The following is an 18,994-nucleotide window of genomic DNA, read 5'->3' as shown; positions in this document are numbered from 1 at the left end:
CTGTGGGTGGGGGCTGTGGGTGGGGGCTGCGGGTGGAGGCTGTGGGTGGGGGCTGCGGGTGGAGGCTGTGGGTGGGGGCTGTGGGTGGGGGCTGTGGGTGGGGGTGAGGGTGGGGGCGGTCAGTGAAGGGTGGAGGAGACTGACCAGGGTTGTGTTGAGGAACGCTGTGATGTTGAAGATCTTATCCAGACGCCCGGCGGAGTAGATACCCCTGTTCTCCTTACAGTTACTGCAACGCACACACACACCGCACACACACACACAGACCGCACACACACACACACACACACCGCACACATACACACACCACACACACCACACACCGCACACACACACACACAAACACACACCATACACCACATACCGCACGCACACACACACTTAGCATTAGCTCCTGAGCCGTGGTCTGGGTGGTCTTGGGGGTCTTGGGGGTCGGGGTGGTCTTGGGGGTCTTGGGGGTCTTGGGGGTCTGGGGGGTCTTGGGGGTCGGGATGGTCTGGGGGGTCGGGGTCGGCGGTCCTCCTACCTGTACAGGTTCTCCACGGTGAGGTCCAGGTCCGAGTCGTTGTACAGGAACCCGGGGATGAAGTTCCTCCACTGGGGGTCCACCATGTGGGGCGTGTCCAGGAGCTGAGGACCACAACAGGTCAGACCTGCTGCACCAAGACCCTACCCCTAGACCCCCCAGACCCTACCCCCTAGACCCCCCAGACCCTACCCCCCAGACCACTCAGACCCTACCCCCCAGACCCCCCCAGACCCCTCAGACCCTACCCCCCAGACCCCTACCCCTAGACCCCCCAGACCCCCCCCGACCCCTCAGACCCTACCCCCCAGACCCCTACCCCCCAGACCCCCCAGACCCTACCCCCCAGACACCCCCCCAGACCCCCTCAGACCCCCCCTGAGGTTAGACCAGGGGGGGTCCGACCAGGGGAGGCGGGGTGAGCTGCTACACACCTTGAAGAGCTCCTTGCTGTGGTAGGGCTCACAGAGCAGCTTCTCCAGGTTCCCCCCAACCAGGAAGGCGGCGGTGACGACCCCCATGAGCAGCCAGGAGAACAGGAAGCTGAAGCCCACCCCCCTGGAGAGAGGAGCGCCTTATCACCACGCCGCCATGCTGGGTCTGAACGCTAGCTGGGTCTGACACCAAGGGGGGAACCAGGATGGAACCAGGATCTAACTCAGCTAACTAACTAACCCTATCTAATTCAGCCAACTCTAACTAACTAACTAACTAACCCTATCTAATTCAGCCAACTCTAACTAACTAACTAACCCTATCTAATCCAGCCAACTCTAACTAACTAACCCTATCTAATTCAGCCAACTCTAACTAACTAACCCTATCTAATTCAGCTAACTCTAACTAACTAACTAACCCTATCTAATCCAGCTAATTTAACTAACTAACCCTACCTAATTCAGCCAACTCTAACTATCTGACCCTATCTAATTCAGCTAACTCTAACTAACGCTATCTAATCCAGCTAACTCTAACTAACTAACCCTATCTAATTCAGCTAACTCTAACTAACCCTATCCAATTCAGCTAACGCTAACTTACTAACTAACCCTATCCGATTCAGCTAACTCTAACTAACTAACTAACTAACTAACTGACTAACCCTATCTAATTAAGCTAACTCTAACTAACTAACCCTATCTAATTCAGGTTACTCTAACTAACTAACCCTATCCAATTCAGCTAACTCTAACTAACTAACTCTTTCTAATTCAGCCAACTCTAACCATCTAACCCTATCCAATTCAGCTAACTCTAACTAACTAACCCTATCTAATTAAGCTAACTCTAACTAACTAACCCTATCTAATTAAGCTAACTCTAACTAACTAACCCTATCTAATTCAGCCAACTCTAACTAACTAACCCTATCCAATTCAGCTAACTCTAACTAACTAACCCTATCTGATTCAGCTAACTCTAACTAACTAACCCTGTCTAATTGGGCTCACTCTGACCCTTTTGTCCGAAGCTTACAGTGAAACGATATCCAGGTCATGAAGGAGCAGGTGGGGTCAGGGCAGGGTCATGGGTCGTGGGTCGGGGGTCGTGACTCACGCCATGAGCAGGGTGCCCCCAGTGTTGGAGATGCAGCCCCGGGTGGTGGGTGAGGCGTGTTTGTCGTAGCCCAGCGTTCCACACAGCAGGCCCAGGTAGTTGAAGGCCAGGACCAGGACCAGCATGCAGCACAGCGCGATGCAGCCAGCCCACCTGTTTCGATATCAGATATATTTTAAAACAGCCCGCCATTGTAGCCTACCACTCGTGGAATAAGGATTTTAAGAGATTATGGAGTGATTTGACTCAGAAGTGACATTTGGCAATGGCAGCGCAAGATGACTAGAGGTTGAACAAGTTAAACTTCTAGTTCAATAAAATCCACGGCTAGGAAAGAAGATAAGAAAAATTGTCAGAAAACTTTGATTTGCAAGGCAAGCAGGCAAGTTTTGGGGTTGTTATGTACTATAAAAAATGTGAACATGCATGTTGCACTGTTGTGCGGTGGACTTTGCAAAAAATAATGTGCAATAGGCATTAGCCTATATAGTAGGCTAGATACAACCGGTGGATGGCGGGCGGGTGCGGTTTTGAAAATGGTTAAAAAACGTTGTGCGGACGGATGTTGCGTTTGTGATGAGGTTTCGGATGAAATAATAGCCCATCCGCGCATCTCTAGCGTCTACACTCTTACAAAATAAAATATTGTAAAGTCTCCATCAATCTCCAGCAATGAAGAACCGACCTGTAGAAGTCTGCCTGGTCCAGCTGGGGGTAGTGGTCCTCGATGGACGAGTGGGCCTGGTTGATGAAGATGGTGAAGTTGGCCAGACTGCTTCGGACCGGGAAACCCTTGGAGAAGCTGCTGATGTTGGAGCCAATGCCGTCCAACAGCCCTCTCACCCCTAGGGGGCATTAGAGGGCAGTTACCAGAACCTACTGCCCTCTCACCCGTAGGGGGCATTAGAGGGCATTAGACTACAGCCCTCTCAGCCCTCTCAACCCTAACCCCTTATAGGGTTAGGGTTTGGGTTATGGGCATAGGGTTACGGTTAGGGTTACAGGGTTAGGGTTCGGGGTTAGGGTTAATCTATAGTAGCTGAACTCACCCTCCACCACGGACGTGGTCTGATCCACCACCATGGAAGGAGTATTGTTCAGAGACGAGTAGCCCTGCATCACATAGGACAGGTTACTACAGTATCTCTGTATGAGAGTACTACAACACACTGCCAGTATTAGAATACTACACCACACTGCCAGTACAATAGAGTATTACGTTACAACAGGAGTACTACAATAGAACAGTATAGTGCATAGTATCAGGGTATCAGAGTACTATAGTATTAAAGTAATTTTTGTACCAGAGTACTATAGAATTAGAGTAATATAGTACCGAAGTACTATAGAGTGCTATTCAAATAGCACTAGAGTACTATAGTATCAGAGTATCAGAGCACTATAGTATGAGAGTAGTAGATTAATAAGTATCAGAGTACTATAGTATCAAAGTTCCATAGTATCAGAGTACTATAGTATCAGAGTACCAGAGTACTATAGTATCAGATTTCTATAGTATCAGAGTAATATAGTATTAGAGTACTATAGTTTCAGAGTATTAGATTACTATAGTATCAAAGTTCCATAGCATCAAAGTACTATAGTATCAGAATATCAGAGTACTATAGTATCAGAGTATTAGAGTACTATATTATCAAAGTTCCATAGTATCAAAGTACTATAGTATCAGAGTACTATAGTATCAGAGTACCAAAGTACTATAGTATCAGAGTACTACAGTTTTAGAGTACGATAGTACCAGAGTACCATCATATCAGAGTGCTATAGTATCAAAGTACTACAGGGTCAGATTATTATTATTATTAAGTACAAGAGTACTATAGTGTAGTATTGTCTCACCCTCTGGATGACGGCTCTCAAGTCTGTCTGCAGAACCTGGTTCATCTTCTCCAGCTGAGGGTTCACACTTGCCAGCTGAAACCAGATCAGAACCAGATTAAACATCTAAAACCAGATCAGTACCAGATGAAACCATCTGAAAACAGATCAGAACCAGATTGAACATCTGAAACCAGATCAGTACCAGATGAAACCATCTGAAAACAGATCAGAACCAGATTGAACATCTGAAACCAGTTCAGAACCAGATTAAACCAGTTGAAACCAGATCAGAACCCGATTAAAGCATCTGAAACCAGATCAGAACCAGATTCAAACATCTGTACACAAGTCTGGCTGCAGAACCTGGTTCATCTTCTCCAGCTGAGGGTTCAAACTTGCAAGCTGAAACCAGATCAGAACCAGATTAAACATCTGAAACCAGATCAGAACCAGATTAAATATCTGAAACCAGTTCAGAGCCAGATGAAACAAGTTGAAGCTTGAAACCAGATCAGAACCAGATTAAACCATCTGAAACCAGATCAGAACCAGATTAAACATCCGAAACCAGAGCAGAATCAGAACACAGGACCTCTAGAAGATGAAGGCCCTCAAGAACAAGGAGCTCTAGATGAAGGAGCTCTAGATGAAGGAGCTCTAGATGAAGGAGCTCTAGATGAACAACCACTAGATGCAGGACATCTAGAGGAACAAGGCCTCTAGATGAAGGAGCTCTAGATGAAGGACCTCTATAGGAACAAGGCATCTAGATGAAGGAGCTCTAGATGAAGGACCTCTAGAGGAACAAGGCATCTAGATGAAGAAGCTCTAGATGACGGACCTCAAGAGGAACAAGGCCTCTAGATGAAGGAGCTCAAGGGGGGCACTGGGAACGTGATTCTATTTTTGGGTGAAAAAAATAAAAAAAATAAAAAAAATCTTTTTTTTTTTTTTGGGTGAAAAAATAAGCTACCTGAAATATAAAGCCTATTTTCACTTATTGGTTTCTAACCCCTCTACCATCTCAGCTACTTTATACTGTCTATGCGCGGTAATACAGCGCGGTTCGGTCCTGCACACGCCCGGACTCCCGTTACATCAGCTATCATCATGATCTCTATAGTAACGCTGATAAACAGGTCAATAACCAACACAACACAATCAAACATGGCCGATAGCAAGAAAAAAATATCAAATTTTGTTTCATAGACCGTTTTCCTTCTTCCTCTTGTTCAGTTCCAGCTGCTCTGAGTGTAGTCTCCACGAAAAGGCTGTTGCATTTCAAATACAAAATATATAGGCCTTATTAGGCCTCTGCGTGCGATCTGTTTTCGTGGAGTCCGAGTTGCCCGGGCCGCGGTGCCGTGGTTCCCGGGCCATTCATTCATTCGTTCATGGGGCATGGCTGGAGTTGCGGGAGACGTGGGAGTGGTCGCAGTGCCCAAGGTCACGGTGCCCGAGGTCACGGTGCCCAGGCCGCAGGGTGCCGCGGCACGACGGGAGACGTGGCGGCCGGGAGTGCCCGCACCGCGGTCACGGTGAATGAATGTTCAATCCAACCATTTCTTCCTCACCTCTTCTTTCTTGGCCTCTCTCTCTCTCTCTCTCTCTCTCTCTCTCTCTCTCTCTCTCTCTCTCTCTCTCTCTCTCGACTCAGAGGGCATTCACTGCTATTAGTGACCAACGCAAAATCAATGAAAACAATGCACTGACAACTTTAAGCAATATAACACGAGTGTGAGTGGGGTTGTTAGTTACCTCATCGCGTTTGCAACCTCATCACAAACGCAACATCCGTCCGCACCAACGTTTTAGGCGCCGGAGGATCAGGGTAAGGTCAGGGGGGCGTTTGCTCAAAAAAGGTTGAGAACCACTGCTCTAGATGAAGGAGCTCTAGAGGAACAAGGCCTCTAGATGAAGGAGCTCTAGAGGAACAAGGCCTCTAGATGAAGGAGCTCTAGATGAAGGAGCTCTAGAGGAACAAGGCCTCTAGATGAAGGAGCTCTAGATGAAGGACCTCGAGAGGAACAAGGCCTCTGGACGGCCGTACCCTGGAGTAGTTGGCGTGCAGGTGGAGGTGGCTGAGGGAGCTCTGGATGGCGCTGCAGAGCTGGGCGGAGGTGGGCTGGTTCTTGGGGTCCCTGCAGGCCGGGTCGTCCAGGCTGCGCCTCAGACTGCTCCTCATCAGACTCAGGCTGAAGGCCAGCTTCCCGCTGCCCTCCTGGAGCACCTCCAGAGACACACTGGCATTCTCCAGAGCCTCCCTCGTCTCTCGCATCGCTGGGGGAGACAGGTTAGAGGGAGACTCAAGTTAGGGAGAGAAAGAGACAAAGGTGAAATATATATATATATATATATATATATATATATATATATATATATATATATACACACACACACACACACACACACACACACACACACACACACACACACACACACACACACACACACACACACACACACACACACACACACACAGAGAGAGAGAGAGAGAGAGAGAGAGAGAGAGAGAGAGAATAAAAAAGTGTAACAGAGCGAGTGAAAAACAGAGACAGAGAGAGAGAGAGAGAGAGAGAGAGAGAGAGCGACCGGTGAAGCATCAACTTTTAGCTCTCGTCTAAAGTAAACAGTTTCAATACAAATGCGCACACACAAACACACACACACACACACACACACACACACACACACACACACACACACACACACACACACACACACACACACACACACACACACACACACACACACAAACACACACACACACACACACACACACACACACACACACACGTATGTATGTAAATCTGGGTAACATGAGGAGGAGGTAACACATTGAGGAGTGTAAATTTATAAAAAGGAGTACGAGGAGTAAAGCAGGAGAGGGAAGACATTGAAGAGCTTGGATTGTATATCTGAATGCTGTCACTAATGGTTAAAATCAGCCCTGATTGGTGGATATTTAAGCCAATCCAAATTACCCTGCATTCACACCAAAAGATGCAAAAAGATGCCGCGCGGCACGATCCCATTCAAAGTGAATGTAGAGACGCGTAGCGGGTTTGCTGCCGGACCACTTGCTGCCGAGAAAACCGGCAGCAAGATTTGATTTGCAGCGCAGCACGCCCATGCCAGCTGCCGGGCACGGGCGTGCTGCGCTGCAGGCGCGTTCACGTGGATTTTGGTCTTAGGGCCGTGTACTGGTCCCAGTGTCGTGTACTGGTACCAGTGCCGTGTACTGGTCCCAGTGCCGTGTACTGGTCCCAGTGCCGTGTACTAGTCCCAGTGTCTTGTACTGGTCCCAGTGTCTTGTACTGGTCCCAGTGTCTTGTATTCTCTATCTCAGCACTCAAGCCTCTTGTCCAATCTCTGGCTCGGAAATGACTAATCGGCAGAGGTGGGGGTAAGTCACTCATGTGCAAGTCACAAGCAAGTCTCAAGTCATAACCTTCAAGTCTCAAGCAAGTCCCAAGTCACTGTGGTGAGAATCAAGCAAGTCACAAGTCAAGTCATTGCTCAGGTCAAGCAAGTCACAAGTCAAGTCATACAAAAATCTGATCATCTAACCCAGTTTCCACATTTAAAAATCGGTAGAGTGAGTGGTTCATAAGTTGAGTTTTATTTCAACATTAACAATAACAATTTCTTAACATTAACAATAACTCAAACTATTCAAAACATTCCAAAACCATTATGTGAATAGGCCCAAAACTGAAGGCAGCTCTGCCCATCACAAATGTCCAGGTAGTGGTTCAACTGAATTTGGGGACTGGAACTTGAACCCTCTTAATTTTTTTGCGCTATGCTGAGAACAGCCCAGTCTGACGCTCTGGCTCTGACGGTGTAATTTTACTTGAAAATCATTGGAAATCATTATTATAACCCACTTACAGCCACTGAGTTAGAAGTAGCCTACTGACATGAAAATTAAACAAGTCAATCATCTGTGGAACGGGCAGGGCTCGAAAAACTCCAGCCAATGATTTTCAGAACCACCGAGTGGCATTGGACAGTAAGTACGTCAATCAAACGGTCGTACTGCACTCCCCCTCCCCCGCTCCCCGCGAGTGACCCCTTCGTGCACGTGCACGTACTCAAAGCTCGTGACCCAGAGCAAGCTTCTGTTTGTTGTTATCCTGCGGTAGCTACTGGAGCTAGCTAACTAGCTAATCCACATTTGGACCTAGCACTAGAAGACAACCCTAAACTCCAACCTAGCTAGCCTGGCTCACTCTCGTGCATCTGTGTTCGCGCTCTTGCGTGATTGCGCGTCCATGTACTTGGAATGGGTGGAGTCAGAGTCAGCGTTGAACGAGAGGGGGTAGGACCATTTGATATATCCATATCCAACATTTAATTTAACTTTAAAAAAGTCATTTCGAGTCATCTGTCTCAAGTCTAAGTCAAGTCTCAAGTCATGAAGACCAAGTCAAAGTCAAGTCGAGTCTTTTATCAGTGTTAGTCAAGCAAGTCTCAAGTCCTCAAATTTGCGACTCGAGTCTGACTCGAGTCAAGTCATGTGACTTGAGCCCCCCATGTCTATCGGAACTGCCTTAGCAGAACTGACTCATCGGGAACTGACTTATCAGAACTGACTAATCGGAACAAACTTATTATAATTGACTTATCATAGCTGACTCATCCTGAACAGACTTATCGGAACTGACTGATCGGAACTGTCTTATCAGAACTGACTTAAATGTGAGAGTTGAGATGTGGATGGAGGGGAACAACCAACGACATGAGGAACAGAAACGTGAGAACCATTTGGTGATCCGAGTCTGAATCATGACGAGCGGAGAACCTTGGTCTTAATGTTGCATTAAGACGGCATTCTGTCCCCTGATCGGTCCAAATGTTCAAGGAAGGCAAATGGGAACTGGGGTCACGACAGTGTCAGAGGTCACAGGGTTAAAGGTCACGGGGGTCAGACTGTTGTTACCTTTTAGGGCTCTTTCGATTTTCACTTCAGAACAAAAACAAAAAGAAAGAATATACAAAGATCTTCTGAATGTCTTTCAGTGCCTTCATCGTGCGGCATACAAGTTTAAATGTTCAGCAGTACATGGTAATCATGAACTAAGTGACTAATATGCTGGCTCCCTGCTTGTTCATTTTTCATGTTCAGTCAACAGTTTAAACGCACGTTCACTTATAATTACCAAACATATAAAAAACAGCAGGACAGATGTGTTAATTATATTAATATATGACCCGGCTCAGCTAACAGTGCCTGTGATCGGCGGAGGCGGACTCACCTCCAGCCAGACTGAGCGCTCCGTCCATGGCAGGCCGGACCTCCTTCCCTAGCTGCCCGTGTATCCTTCCGCCAAGTAGAGGACCTATATCTGGGAGAGTCAAGGTCACAGGATGAATGTACCATCTAGAACAGAGATGAGCGACATTAAGATCTTAGTGCCTAGAGAGAGTAAAGTTACATTAAAATCTTAGTGGCTAGACTAGAGAGTAAAGTAACATTAGATGTAAGTGTCTAGGACAGAGTACTCTTGTAGTAAATAGTATTTATAGTACAGTGTAACTTACTGTCGAGGTCATACAGAACTTTTCCTTTCGCAGTCGAGTACTGAGAGACCAGGAAGTCAATTTGCTGAAAAAAAAATTCCAGTTAGTTGAGGAACCACAGACAGACAGACGGACAGACAGACACACACAGACAGACAGGCCGAATGACAGACAGGTACCGTGGGCGTGTCGTTGACGAAGGTGTGAAGGTCCCTCATGTTGCTGTTGACCAATCGCCTGACGTTCTTCACCTGAGAGCTCAGCGTCTGATTGGCTGTGTAGGCACACAGCACTCCGATGCTGTCGCCAAGCAACAGCAAACCACATGTCAATCCCCCAGATACTTATTTATTAAATAAATAAAGGCATTTAGAAATGTTGACACACCATACATTAGACAATAGATGTTAATAGATGCATTAACTACTTTAAATGTCTTAATGATTCCACTCATGCGTTCACAGATAATAATAATAATATCCAATGACACAAGTCCTCCAGTAGAGGTCCCTGCTGTCCAATTAAGTTGTTTGATACATTCAATTACTCTTCTTAACAACATTACATTAAGACCTGTGTGTGTGTGTGTCTGTGTATGTGTGTGTGTGTGTGTGTGTGCGTGCATGCATGCCTGAGTGTGTGTGTGCATGAGTGTGTCACAAGGCCATCAGCTCAGTGTGTTCAAACATTCGTGTGATCTAGTATCTGTGAGGCTGGTTAATGTGAGGGAAGGGTTTGTGTGTTTGTCAGCGACAGGACGATCTACGATGAAGACTGTATATGAAACATATGATGGAGCTGAAACACACGCTAAATCATACTTCTGCTCTACTCATCAACAAGAGAGTAAAACAGCCAGTCAGCCAGTCAGTCAGTCAGCCAGCCAGCCAGTGAGTCTAGAGTGGAGGTGGACTGAATGATTCTACAGTCAAGTGGAGCTGTCTCGCCCGGAAAGAGAGAATCAAAATGGCTCCTTCAAAACAAAAGTGTATTGTTGAAGTCTACACCCCTGCTTTCTGTAGCAAACACAAAGAAACCACTCTCTCACTATCTCCCTTTCACTACTCTCTCCCCCTCCTCTCTCTCTAGGTGGGTGGATTCTGCACAGTCAAACAGAGAGAGAGAGAGAGGAGGAGAGAGAGAGAGAGAGAGAGAGAGAGAGAGAGAGAGAGGAAGAAGAGAGAGAGAGAGAGAGAGAGAGAGAGAGAGAGAGCGAGAGAGAGAGAGAGAGAGAGAGAGAGAGAGAGAGAGAAAGAAGAGAGAAATACACAAGCTCATCCCGCTGTCCTCAGTGTAACTTCATAATAACTTGAGATGCATATCCTTAATTATAATAATTAACTCAGAGGAACCGAAGGAGAGGACAGGAGTGGAGGAGAGGAGAGGAGAGAGGTCCCTAGTACCCTACACACTACACACTGCACACTACACACTGCAAACGACACACTGCACACTGCACTCTAACCCCCTCCAGGGCAACACTCTATAATTAGACTCTAGGGATGTAGAATCCCTCGTGATAATCGCCTCCTCATCATTAATCTGTCAGAGTCCTGGTTAATACAACCCTAATAACTATTAGTTATACTGCTTACTACTAATTTACCGCCCTACTAGCTACTATTTTACCACCCTACTAACTACCAGTTCACCACCCTACTAACTACCAGTGTACCACCCTACTAACTACCAGTTTACCATCCTACTAACTACTAGTTTACCACCCTTCTAATTACTAGTTTACCACCCTACTAACTACTAGCTCCGAACATGAGGATGGCCGTCTGCCACAAGAGCAGACTGCAGATCAAGGACTCCTCCACTTGGGTTAGGGTTAGCTAACCCATCAGCCGCAGAGGACCAGACCCCATCCAGCACCTCTAGGTCCACAGTGATACCTCACTATAAAGCCCTTAGTGAAGAGAGAAGGTGGAGAGAGAGAGATGTAGAGAGAGAGAGAGAGAGAGAGAGAGAGAGAGAGAGAAGAGAGAGAGAGAGAGAGAGAGAGAGAGAGAGAGAGAGAGAGAGAGAGAGAGAGAGAGAGAGAGAGAGAGAGAGAGAGAAAAGAGAGAGAGAGAGAGCTAGAGAGAGAGAGAGAAAGAGGTGTAGGTAGAGATAGACAGAGATGATTAGTGATACCTCACTATAAAGCTCCTTAGTGAAGGGAGAGGTGGAGAGAGAGAGATGTAGAGAGAGAGATGTAGAGAGAGAGAGAGAGAGAGAGAGGAGAGAGAGAGAGAGAGAGATGAGAGAGAGAGAGAGAGAGAGAGAGAGAGAGAGAGGTAGAAAGAAAGAGAGAAAGAGGTGTAGGTAGAGATAGACAGAGATGATCAGTGGTGCCTCATTATAAAGTCCTTAGTGATGGAGAGAGATGGAGAGGGAGAGAGAGAGATAAATAGAGAGAGAGAGGGAGAGAGAGAGAGAGAGAGAGAAAGAGATGGAGAGAGAGAGAGAGAGAGATAGAGAGAGAGAGAGAGAGAGAGAGAGAGAGAGAGAGAGAGAGAGAGAGAGAGAGAGAAAGTGATGGAGAGAGAGAGAGAGAGAGAGAGAGAGAGAGAGAGAGAGAGAGAGAGAGAGAGAGAGAGAGAGAGAGAGAGATGGAGGGAGACAGAGAGAGATGTAGAGAGAGAGAGAAATGTAGAGAGCGATATAGGTAGAGATGGACAGAGATGATCAGCCTCGTCCTAGAGTCCTTCGGGGCAGTAGTGGAACCCACTGAATCAAAGTGACGTTGGAGGAGCGTTGGAGGAGCTGTCCATCAACCAGTCCTCTAACACCATGGGGACAGCGGCTAACCTCTAACTAGAACTCATGAGTACGGGCTGAAGTCCACTTTAACCTAACCCTAACCCACCTTCCCCTAAAGCCCTCTGCTTCCAGTGAGGTGGGGTTGTGTTGTGCTGCTGTGTTGTTTTGTGTTTTAATTGGACACTGAGAGTTCGGCTCTGAGCTGTTCTGTTTCCAGGTCCGCTCACGGTTCTTCACTATGCAGCTGCACCCTGCTGGGATGTGGGAAAACACGGTATCCATGGAAACCACAGCATCATCACATTCCCGTGAGGATTCCCTCTCTCCCTTGCAACCCTCCTCCTCCTCTTCCTCCTCTCTCCTGCTCGCCCTTTTCAGCCAATCAGAAGCCTCCGATCTGAGCAGCTTCAAAGTGTCGCCGTTGCCCCGCGGGAGGACTAGGATGAGGAGGAGGAGGAGAGAAGGAGGAGCAGGAGGTGGTGGTGGAGGAGAGAAGAAGAGGAGGAGGAGAGACGAAGAGGAGGAGGAAGAAGAGGAGGAGGAGGAGGAGGAGGAGAGGAGGAGGTGGAGGAGGAGGAGGAGGAGGAGGTGGAGGAGGAGAGAAGAAGAGGAGGAGGAGAAATGAAGGATGATGAGGAGTAGAAGAAGCTGGTAGGAGACGCAGGAGGATCAGAAGTATGTGGTGATGGTCCCCAGACGTCTCGTTAGGCAGCGCAGGCATCTGGTCCCTGTCTCCACGGAGACGGGGTGAGGGCTCAGGATGTACGCCGCGTGACTCCACTGCACACACATCGCCGTGCACATCGCACCCACGTGCACACACATCCCCGGGCACAGGCATCCACGTGCACACACATCCACGTGCACACAGCGCCCACATGCACACACATCCACGTGCACACAGCGCCCACGTGCACACACACCCTCGTGCACACAGCGCCCAGCAGGTCCTGAGTGTGACTCTACCAGGATGATCTCAATCCTCTTTTATAAACGCTGTAGTCCATGAGCGAGGCTCCTCCCCCTGCCACTCCCCCTCGTTACTGGGAGGGCGGACACTCAGGGCTCCTCCCCCTGTCACTCACCCTCGCTACTGGGAGGGCGGACCCTCAGGGCTCCTCCCCCTGCCACTCCCCCTCGTCACTGGGAAGGCGGACCCTCAGGGCTCCTCCCCCTGTCACTCACCCTCGTTACTTGGAGGGCGGACCCTCAGGGCTCCTCCCCCTGCCACTCCCTCTCGTCACTGGGAAGTCGGACCCTCAGGGCTCCTCCCCCTTTCACTCACCCTTGTCACTGGGAGGGCGGACCCTCAGGGCTCCTCCCCCTGTCACTGAACCTCTGGAGTGACCTGGGGGGGTCAGGGGGTTAGGATTCACGTCTCCCCGTGTGGGAGGGGGGGGGGGGGGGGGGAAGTGGTCAGGGGGTCTCACCTGATGACCAGCGAGGTGGTGAACAGTAGCGTTCCCAGAAGGCCGCGCTGACAGTCGGCGTTCTTCCGCTGCCGCTGGTGCATTTCCCCTCCGCAGTTGTCACAGCAACGGCAGATACACAGCAGGAGGCCGGCGAGGGGGAGGAGCACCAGGTACACCACGCCCACCGCCGCACACAGCAGGAAGCCCAGTTCATAGTAGAGCACCTGAGAGAGAGACATAGAGAGAGAGGGAGAAAGAGAGAGAGAGAGAGAGAGAGAGAGAGAGAGAGAGAGAGAGAGAGAGAGAGAGAGAGAGAGAGAGAGAGAGAGAGAGAGAGAGAGAGAGAGAGAGAGATAAGAGAATGAATAACTCATAGGGGTGTAGGGGTGAAATAAGAACTAAATGAAGGGGTTTGGAGTGGGTAACTGAGAAATGAATAGGCGAGAGCAACAGTGTACAAGTGCGTGTGTACATGTATGTGTATATGTGGGCGTGTATGTGGAATAATGTGTGTATGTGTGTGTTTGTGTGTGTGCAATGAGGATCTGACGTTGTGTGCATCTGGAGCACAGAGTTAGCCACGCCCCGTTCCTTCAGGCTTGAATCAATGTTTAGGAAAGATGTCAAAAGCCATTTGTGTTTTCACGCTGTCATGACGACGGAGCCTGGAGACTGAACTATTCTGGGAAAGCAGTGGTAACCAGCATAAAGACTCCAGAAACCAAAACCCCACGAACCAAAACCCCAACCTCACTGTAACGCTCACTGTAACGCTCCACGAACGGTAACTGTAACGCTCACTGTAACGCTCACTGTAACGCTCCACGAACGCTAACTGTAACGCTCACTGTAGAGCTCACTATAACACTACGCTCCACTGTAACGCTCACTGTATCGCTCACTGTATTGTCACTATAACACTACACTCCACTGTAACGCTAACTGTATCGCTCACTGTAACGCTAACTGTATCGCTCCAACAGTAACGCTCCAACAGTAACGCTCACTGTAACGCTACGCTCCACTGTAATAAACGTATCATTTATATTTAAACCTAAATGTAAAAATCGTAGACCTAATATTAGGAGCTTTTAGGGTGAAAGTTTCAAGAGCACATTGTCATTATTTCTACGTTCATCGTTAACATATCCAGGGTTTAGGTCTGCTGCTATGCATTATAGGGGAAAGGTTAGCATATGCTAGGAGTTAGCACATTCTAGAGGTAAGAACATGTTAAGGGTTAGCATAGTTAGCAGTTAACACATGCTTGAGTTTAGGGTTAACATATGCTCACGGTCAGAATATGTTATGAAGGGTTTACATACGCTGGGAGCAGGGTTAGTCTAGGAAGGTTGAGTAGGGTTTGATGGTTGGGTTAGGGCAGGGTTTGGTGGTTGGGTCAGGGCAGGGTTTGGGGGTTGGGTTAGGGCAGGGTTTGGTGGTTAGATTAGGGCAGGGTTTGGGGGTTGGGTCAGGGCAGGGTTTGGTGGTTAGATTAGGGCAGGGTTTGGGGGTTGGGTCAGGGCAGGGTTTGGTGGTTAGATTAGGGCAGGGTTTGGGGGTTGGGTCAGGGCAGGGTTTGGGGGTTGGGTCAGGGCAGGGTTTGGGGGTTGGGTCAGGGCAGAGTTTGGGGTTTCATGCCGGGTGGGTTGCTACAGCGTGAGGCTCAGTTAAAGGCATGGTTATGTGGGTTTAGGACAGGCTTAGGGTATTGGTACTTTAGGGGGTTTGTAGCCGGTTAAGGATAAGGCGCGGGGGGTTTGTAGCCGGTTTAGGATAAGGCGTGGGGGGTTTGTAGCCGGTTTAGGATAAGGTGCGGGGGGGTTTGTATCCGGTTTAGGACAAGGTGCAGGGTTTTTTATAACGTAAGGCCATAGGGACTTTACCTGCAGGGTCAGGACTATGTTCTCTGGCTGAGGAGAGCCAGGAGACATCAGATGAGGACATGCAGAGACGGAAGCACCACAGAATCAGAGCACAGATCCATTGAAACAAGCCCCTCATGGTGCCCTCAGAACCGCAGATCGGACCATAGCCAGTCTGGCTCTGGGACGCTGGCCGGTCTGGGTCTGGGTCTGGGTACTGGGTCTGGGTCTGGGTCTGGGTCAGGGTCAGGGTCTGGGTCTGGGTCTGGGTCTGGGTCTGGGTCTTGGTCTGGGTCTTGGTCTGGGTCTGGGTTTGGGTCTTGGTCTGGTCTAGGTCAGGGTCAGGGTCAGGGTCTGGGTCTGGGTTTGGGTCTTGGTCTGGTCTAGGTCTGGGTCTGGGTCTGGGTCTTAGTCTGGGTCTTGGTCTGGGTCTGGGTCTGGGTCTGGGTCTGGGACGCTGGCCGGACCTCCATGAGGAACATGATCCTGTGGTTTCCTGGGGCCATTACAGGGTGAGGTTCAGCTGTCAGAGCTTGACAACCTGAAGTGCTCCGGATGTGTTTGATTTCTTCTGGGAAGTTCAAATCAATCTTAACATCCTCGATAAATAAACTAATTTGTTCTGTTCTGTGTTACCATGGAGCATTGGAGAGGTGGGCGAGGGCATTCATAACTCTCATTATTCATTACTCATATGAATAACGCCGTACCCCATACAGTTCATAGAAAAATACCTACAATTGGAACATGAATGTAATGTATACCCTATTGCCCTAATAAACACAAAGAACACTTCAACAAGATGGGAAAAAGCAGAACGCACAAGGCAAGAGAAAATAAATAGAACAATTCAATAAAGTAACAGAAACTGTGGCTGTTGTCTTAATACATTAAAAAAATAGGGTTACCTTCTGATACTCCGTCTGAGGCGCTCCAAACTTCTCCTTCACCAGTTTTACGATGAGATCTGGAACATAAAACGCATTATCAATAAAGCCTCTCTCTGATTAGCCAGCAGACAACCTAGGAAGCACTAATGAATTGCAGCGATAAAAGTCTATTCATCAAATGTTTATAAATGGATTTTTATCCTTTGTTTTGTCTTGATGTTCTGAAATATATTTATTGTTTCAAATATTCGGTTTCTGTCCGTGATTCACCGCCTTCATCACAGAACATCTATAAATGTGATCATCTGAGATGTCAAACGCCTGGGGACCATCAACACGTTTGGAACAGTAGAATGTGAGCAGTAGGACCACAGTAAATAAATAGGAGGCAACAGCATGCTGCTTGCGCATTATTCATCATAATTCATGATCTCGGTCGCATAGAGTTGAAGAGGACAGGAGACTGCAGTCACATTCAGAGCTCCAGGACAACCATTTTTGAAACACAACCAGTCTGAGGTTAACATCTTGTATTGGAGGTTTTTCATATTGCTACGAAGGGTTCCCTGAACAGCATTATGGGTAAAGCGCCTTGCCTTTGGGCTCCAGGGCAGTTCTTAATGAGGAATTATCTTAAAGAGAGCTCTCTGTTTGGGTTTCAAACCAGCAACCTCCTCTACATCAGGTTCTTTGAGAGGCAGACTGCTGTGTGATCAGAGTCGACTCTCTCTCAAAACCACCAAACCAATGTCACCATCAAGCAGCTAGATGGCAGAGGACCCACCTTGATTCTTCACCTGAGCGAAGCCCCAAACAAGGTAACCCTGTAGTTAAGAGGATAGCTAACCCTAACCCTAACCTTAACCCCGGGCTGTACATTGGTGTGAGCTTGCCGTACCCCTGTAGTTAAAGGGATACCCCGGTCTCTATATTGGTGTTAGCCTGCCGTACCCCTGTAGTTAATGGGATACCCCAGTCTCTATATTGGTGTTAGCCTGACGTACCCCTGTAGTTAAAGGGATAGCCTAACCCAGGGTTGTACTATTAGCCTGCCGTATTTATTGCCAGTGTTTATTTTAACACCCCGTTTAGGAGGGCGTCATTGTGCGTTCACAGAATGGTGAATTTGTAATCAAACAAGTTGTCTTTGTAAGACAGCAACGCCCTAGAAGGCTACATCGTTAGCTTGAGGTCAGGTGTAAAGTGTTTGTGTGGCTACAAAGAGAAGGAATAGGAAACCGAAAGATAGCATCGATAGAAGAGATGAGGAACAAATAACCTACAAAGAGAAGAAAATAAATCCAGCCCCATCAGGGACCCCAGCCTTCACTAGCCGTTAGGTGGCTAACTTTCACTAGCCGTTAGATGGCTAACCTTCACTAACTGTTAGATGGCTAACCCACACTAGCCGCTACATGGCTAACCCACACTAGCCGTTAGATGGCTAACCCACACTAGCCGTTAGATGGCTAACCCACACTAGCCGTTAGATGGCTAACCCACACTAGCCGTTAGATGGCTAACCCACACTAGCCGTTAGATGGCTAACCCACACTAGCCGTTAGATGGCTAACCCACACTAGCCGTTAGATGGCTAACCCACACTAGCCGTTAGATGGCTAACCCACACTAGCCGTTAGATGGCTAACCAACACTAGCTGTTAGAGGGCTAACCCACACTAGCCGTTAGATGGCTAACCCACACTAGCCGTTAGATGGCTAACCCACACTAGCCGTTAGATGGCTAACCAACACTAGCCGTTAGATGGCTAACCCACACTAGCCGTTAGATGGCTAACCCACACTAGCCGTTAGATGGCTAACCCACACTAGCCGTTAGATGGCTAACCCACACTAGCCGTTAGATGGCTAACCCACACTAGCCGTTAGATGGCTAACCAACACTAGCTGTTAGAGGGCTAACCCACACTAGCCGTTAGATGGCTAACCCACACTAGCCGTTAGATGGCTAACCCACACTAGCCGTTAGATGGCTAACCAACACTAGCCGTTAGATGGCTAACCCACACTAGCCGTTAGATGGCTAACCAACACTAGCCGTTAGATGGCTAACCAACACTAGCCGTTAGATGGCTAACCCGCTCTAGCCGTTAGATGGCTAACCTTCAATAGCCGTTAGGGCTGGTTCAGCGGGGAGTTATTGAGGTCGGGGTTCAGACCCGCTGCAGACCTTCTCTTACTAGGGACGCCAGGACCCCCTCCAGCCCCCCCCCGCCCCCCCCACACCTGAGGAGGTCACAGGAAGTCACTAAGAGTCTCGTCTGGTGGCGACCCCGCCACAGTGAGTCCACTTCCTGTCCTCCCAGAGACGAGTTCTGAGCCGTCCAACAAAGACCCAGCGAACGCATGACTGAGTGTCAGACATCCACACACACACTGACAAACAAACACACACACACACACATACACACACACACACACACACACGGCTGAATAGCTTGACCCAGATAAGGGAGCCTCGATGAATACTTCTCCGTGTCACTGAGCGTTTCTCTGGTTTGCAGCCTGATTCGTCTCCTCCTCCTTCTCCTATCTCCTCTCCTCCATTCGCATCCCCTCTCTGTCTCCTCCTCCTCCTCCTCCTGTCTTTCCTCCTCTCTCTCCTCT

At 48.5% G+C, this 18,994-nt stretch overlaps 1 protein-coding gene across 14 annotated transcripts in view; it reads right to left on the bottom strand.

Moving 5' to 3' along the window:
* The window catches only part of prom1a (prominin 1a), a 36,369-nt gene that overhangs the window by 13,492 nt on the left and 3,883 nt on the right, over nt 1–18,994 (bottom strand). For 10 of the 14 annotated variants that reach the window (XR_003978302.1, XR_003978303.1, XM_030368326.1 and 7 more), the window contains exons 2-16: nt 16,385–16,443; nt 15,498–15,524; nt 13,630–13,835; nt 9,631–9,751; nt 9,473–9,536; nt 9,187–9,276; nt 8,871–8,894; nt 5,976–6,205; nt 3,944–4,018; nt 3,133–3,196; nt 2,769–2,928; nt 2,084–2,236; nt 961–1,084; nt 527–630; nt 145–229 (exon numbers count right to left, since the gene is read on the bottom strand). Coding sequence is in view for 12 of the 14 variants with exons in the window: in XM_030368326.1 (XP_030224186.1) it covers nt 145–229; nt 527–630; nt 961–1,084; nt 2,084–2,236; nt 2,769–2,928; nt 3,133–3,196; nt 3,944–4,018; nt 5,976–6,205; nt 8,871–8,894; nt 9,187–9,276; nt 9,473–9,536; nt 9,631–9,751; nt 13,630–13,835; nt 15,498–15,524; nt 16,385–16,443 (1,586 nt within the window). In the remaining 2 variants the exon portion in view is untranslated. The remainder of the gene's footprint in view (nt 1–144; nt 230–526; nt 631–960; nt 1,085–2,083; nt 2,237–2,768; nt 2,929–3,132; nt 3,197–3,943; nt 4,019–5,975; nt 6,206–8,870; nt 8,895–9,186; nt 9,277–9,472; nt 9,537–9,630; nt 9,752–13,629; nt 13,836–15,497; nt 15,525–16,384; nt 16,444–18,994) is intronic. The other 4 variants (XM_030368334.1, XM_030368338.1, XM_030368330.1 and 1 more) reach the window with 3 other exon arrangements.

Source organism: Gadus morhua, chromosome 10 (assembly GCF_902167405.1).
Source record: "Gadus morhua chromosome 10, gadMor3.0, whole genome shotgun sequence".
NCBI lineage: Eukaryota > Metazoa > Chordata > Actinopteri > Gadiformes > Gadidae > Gadus > Gadus morhua.
Note: the sequence above shows the minus strand (reverse complement) of the source record. Positions and strands in the feature narration are given on the sequence as shown.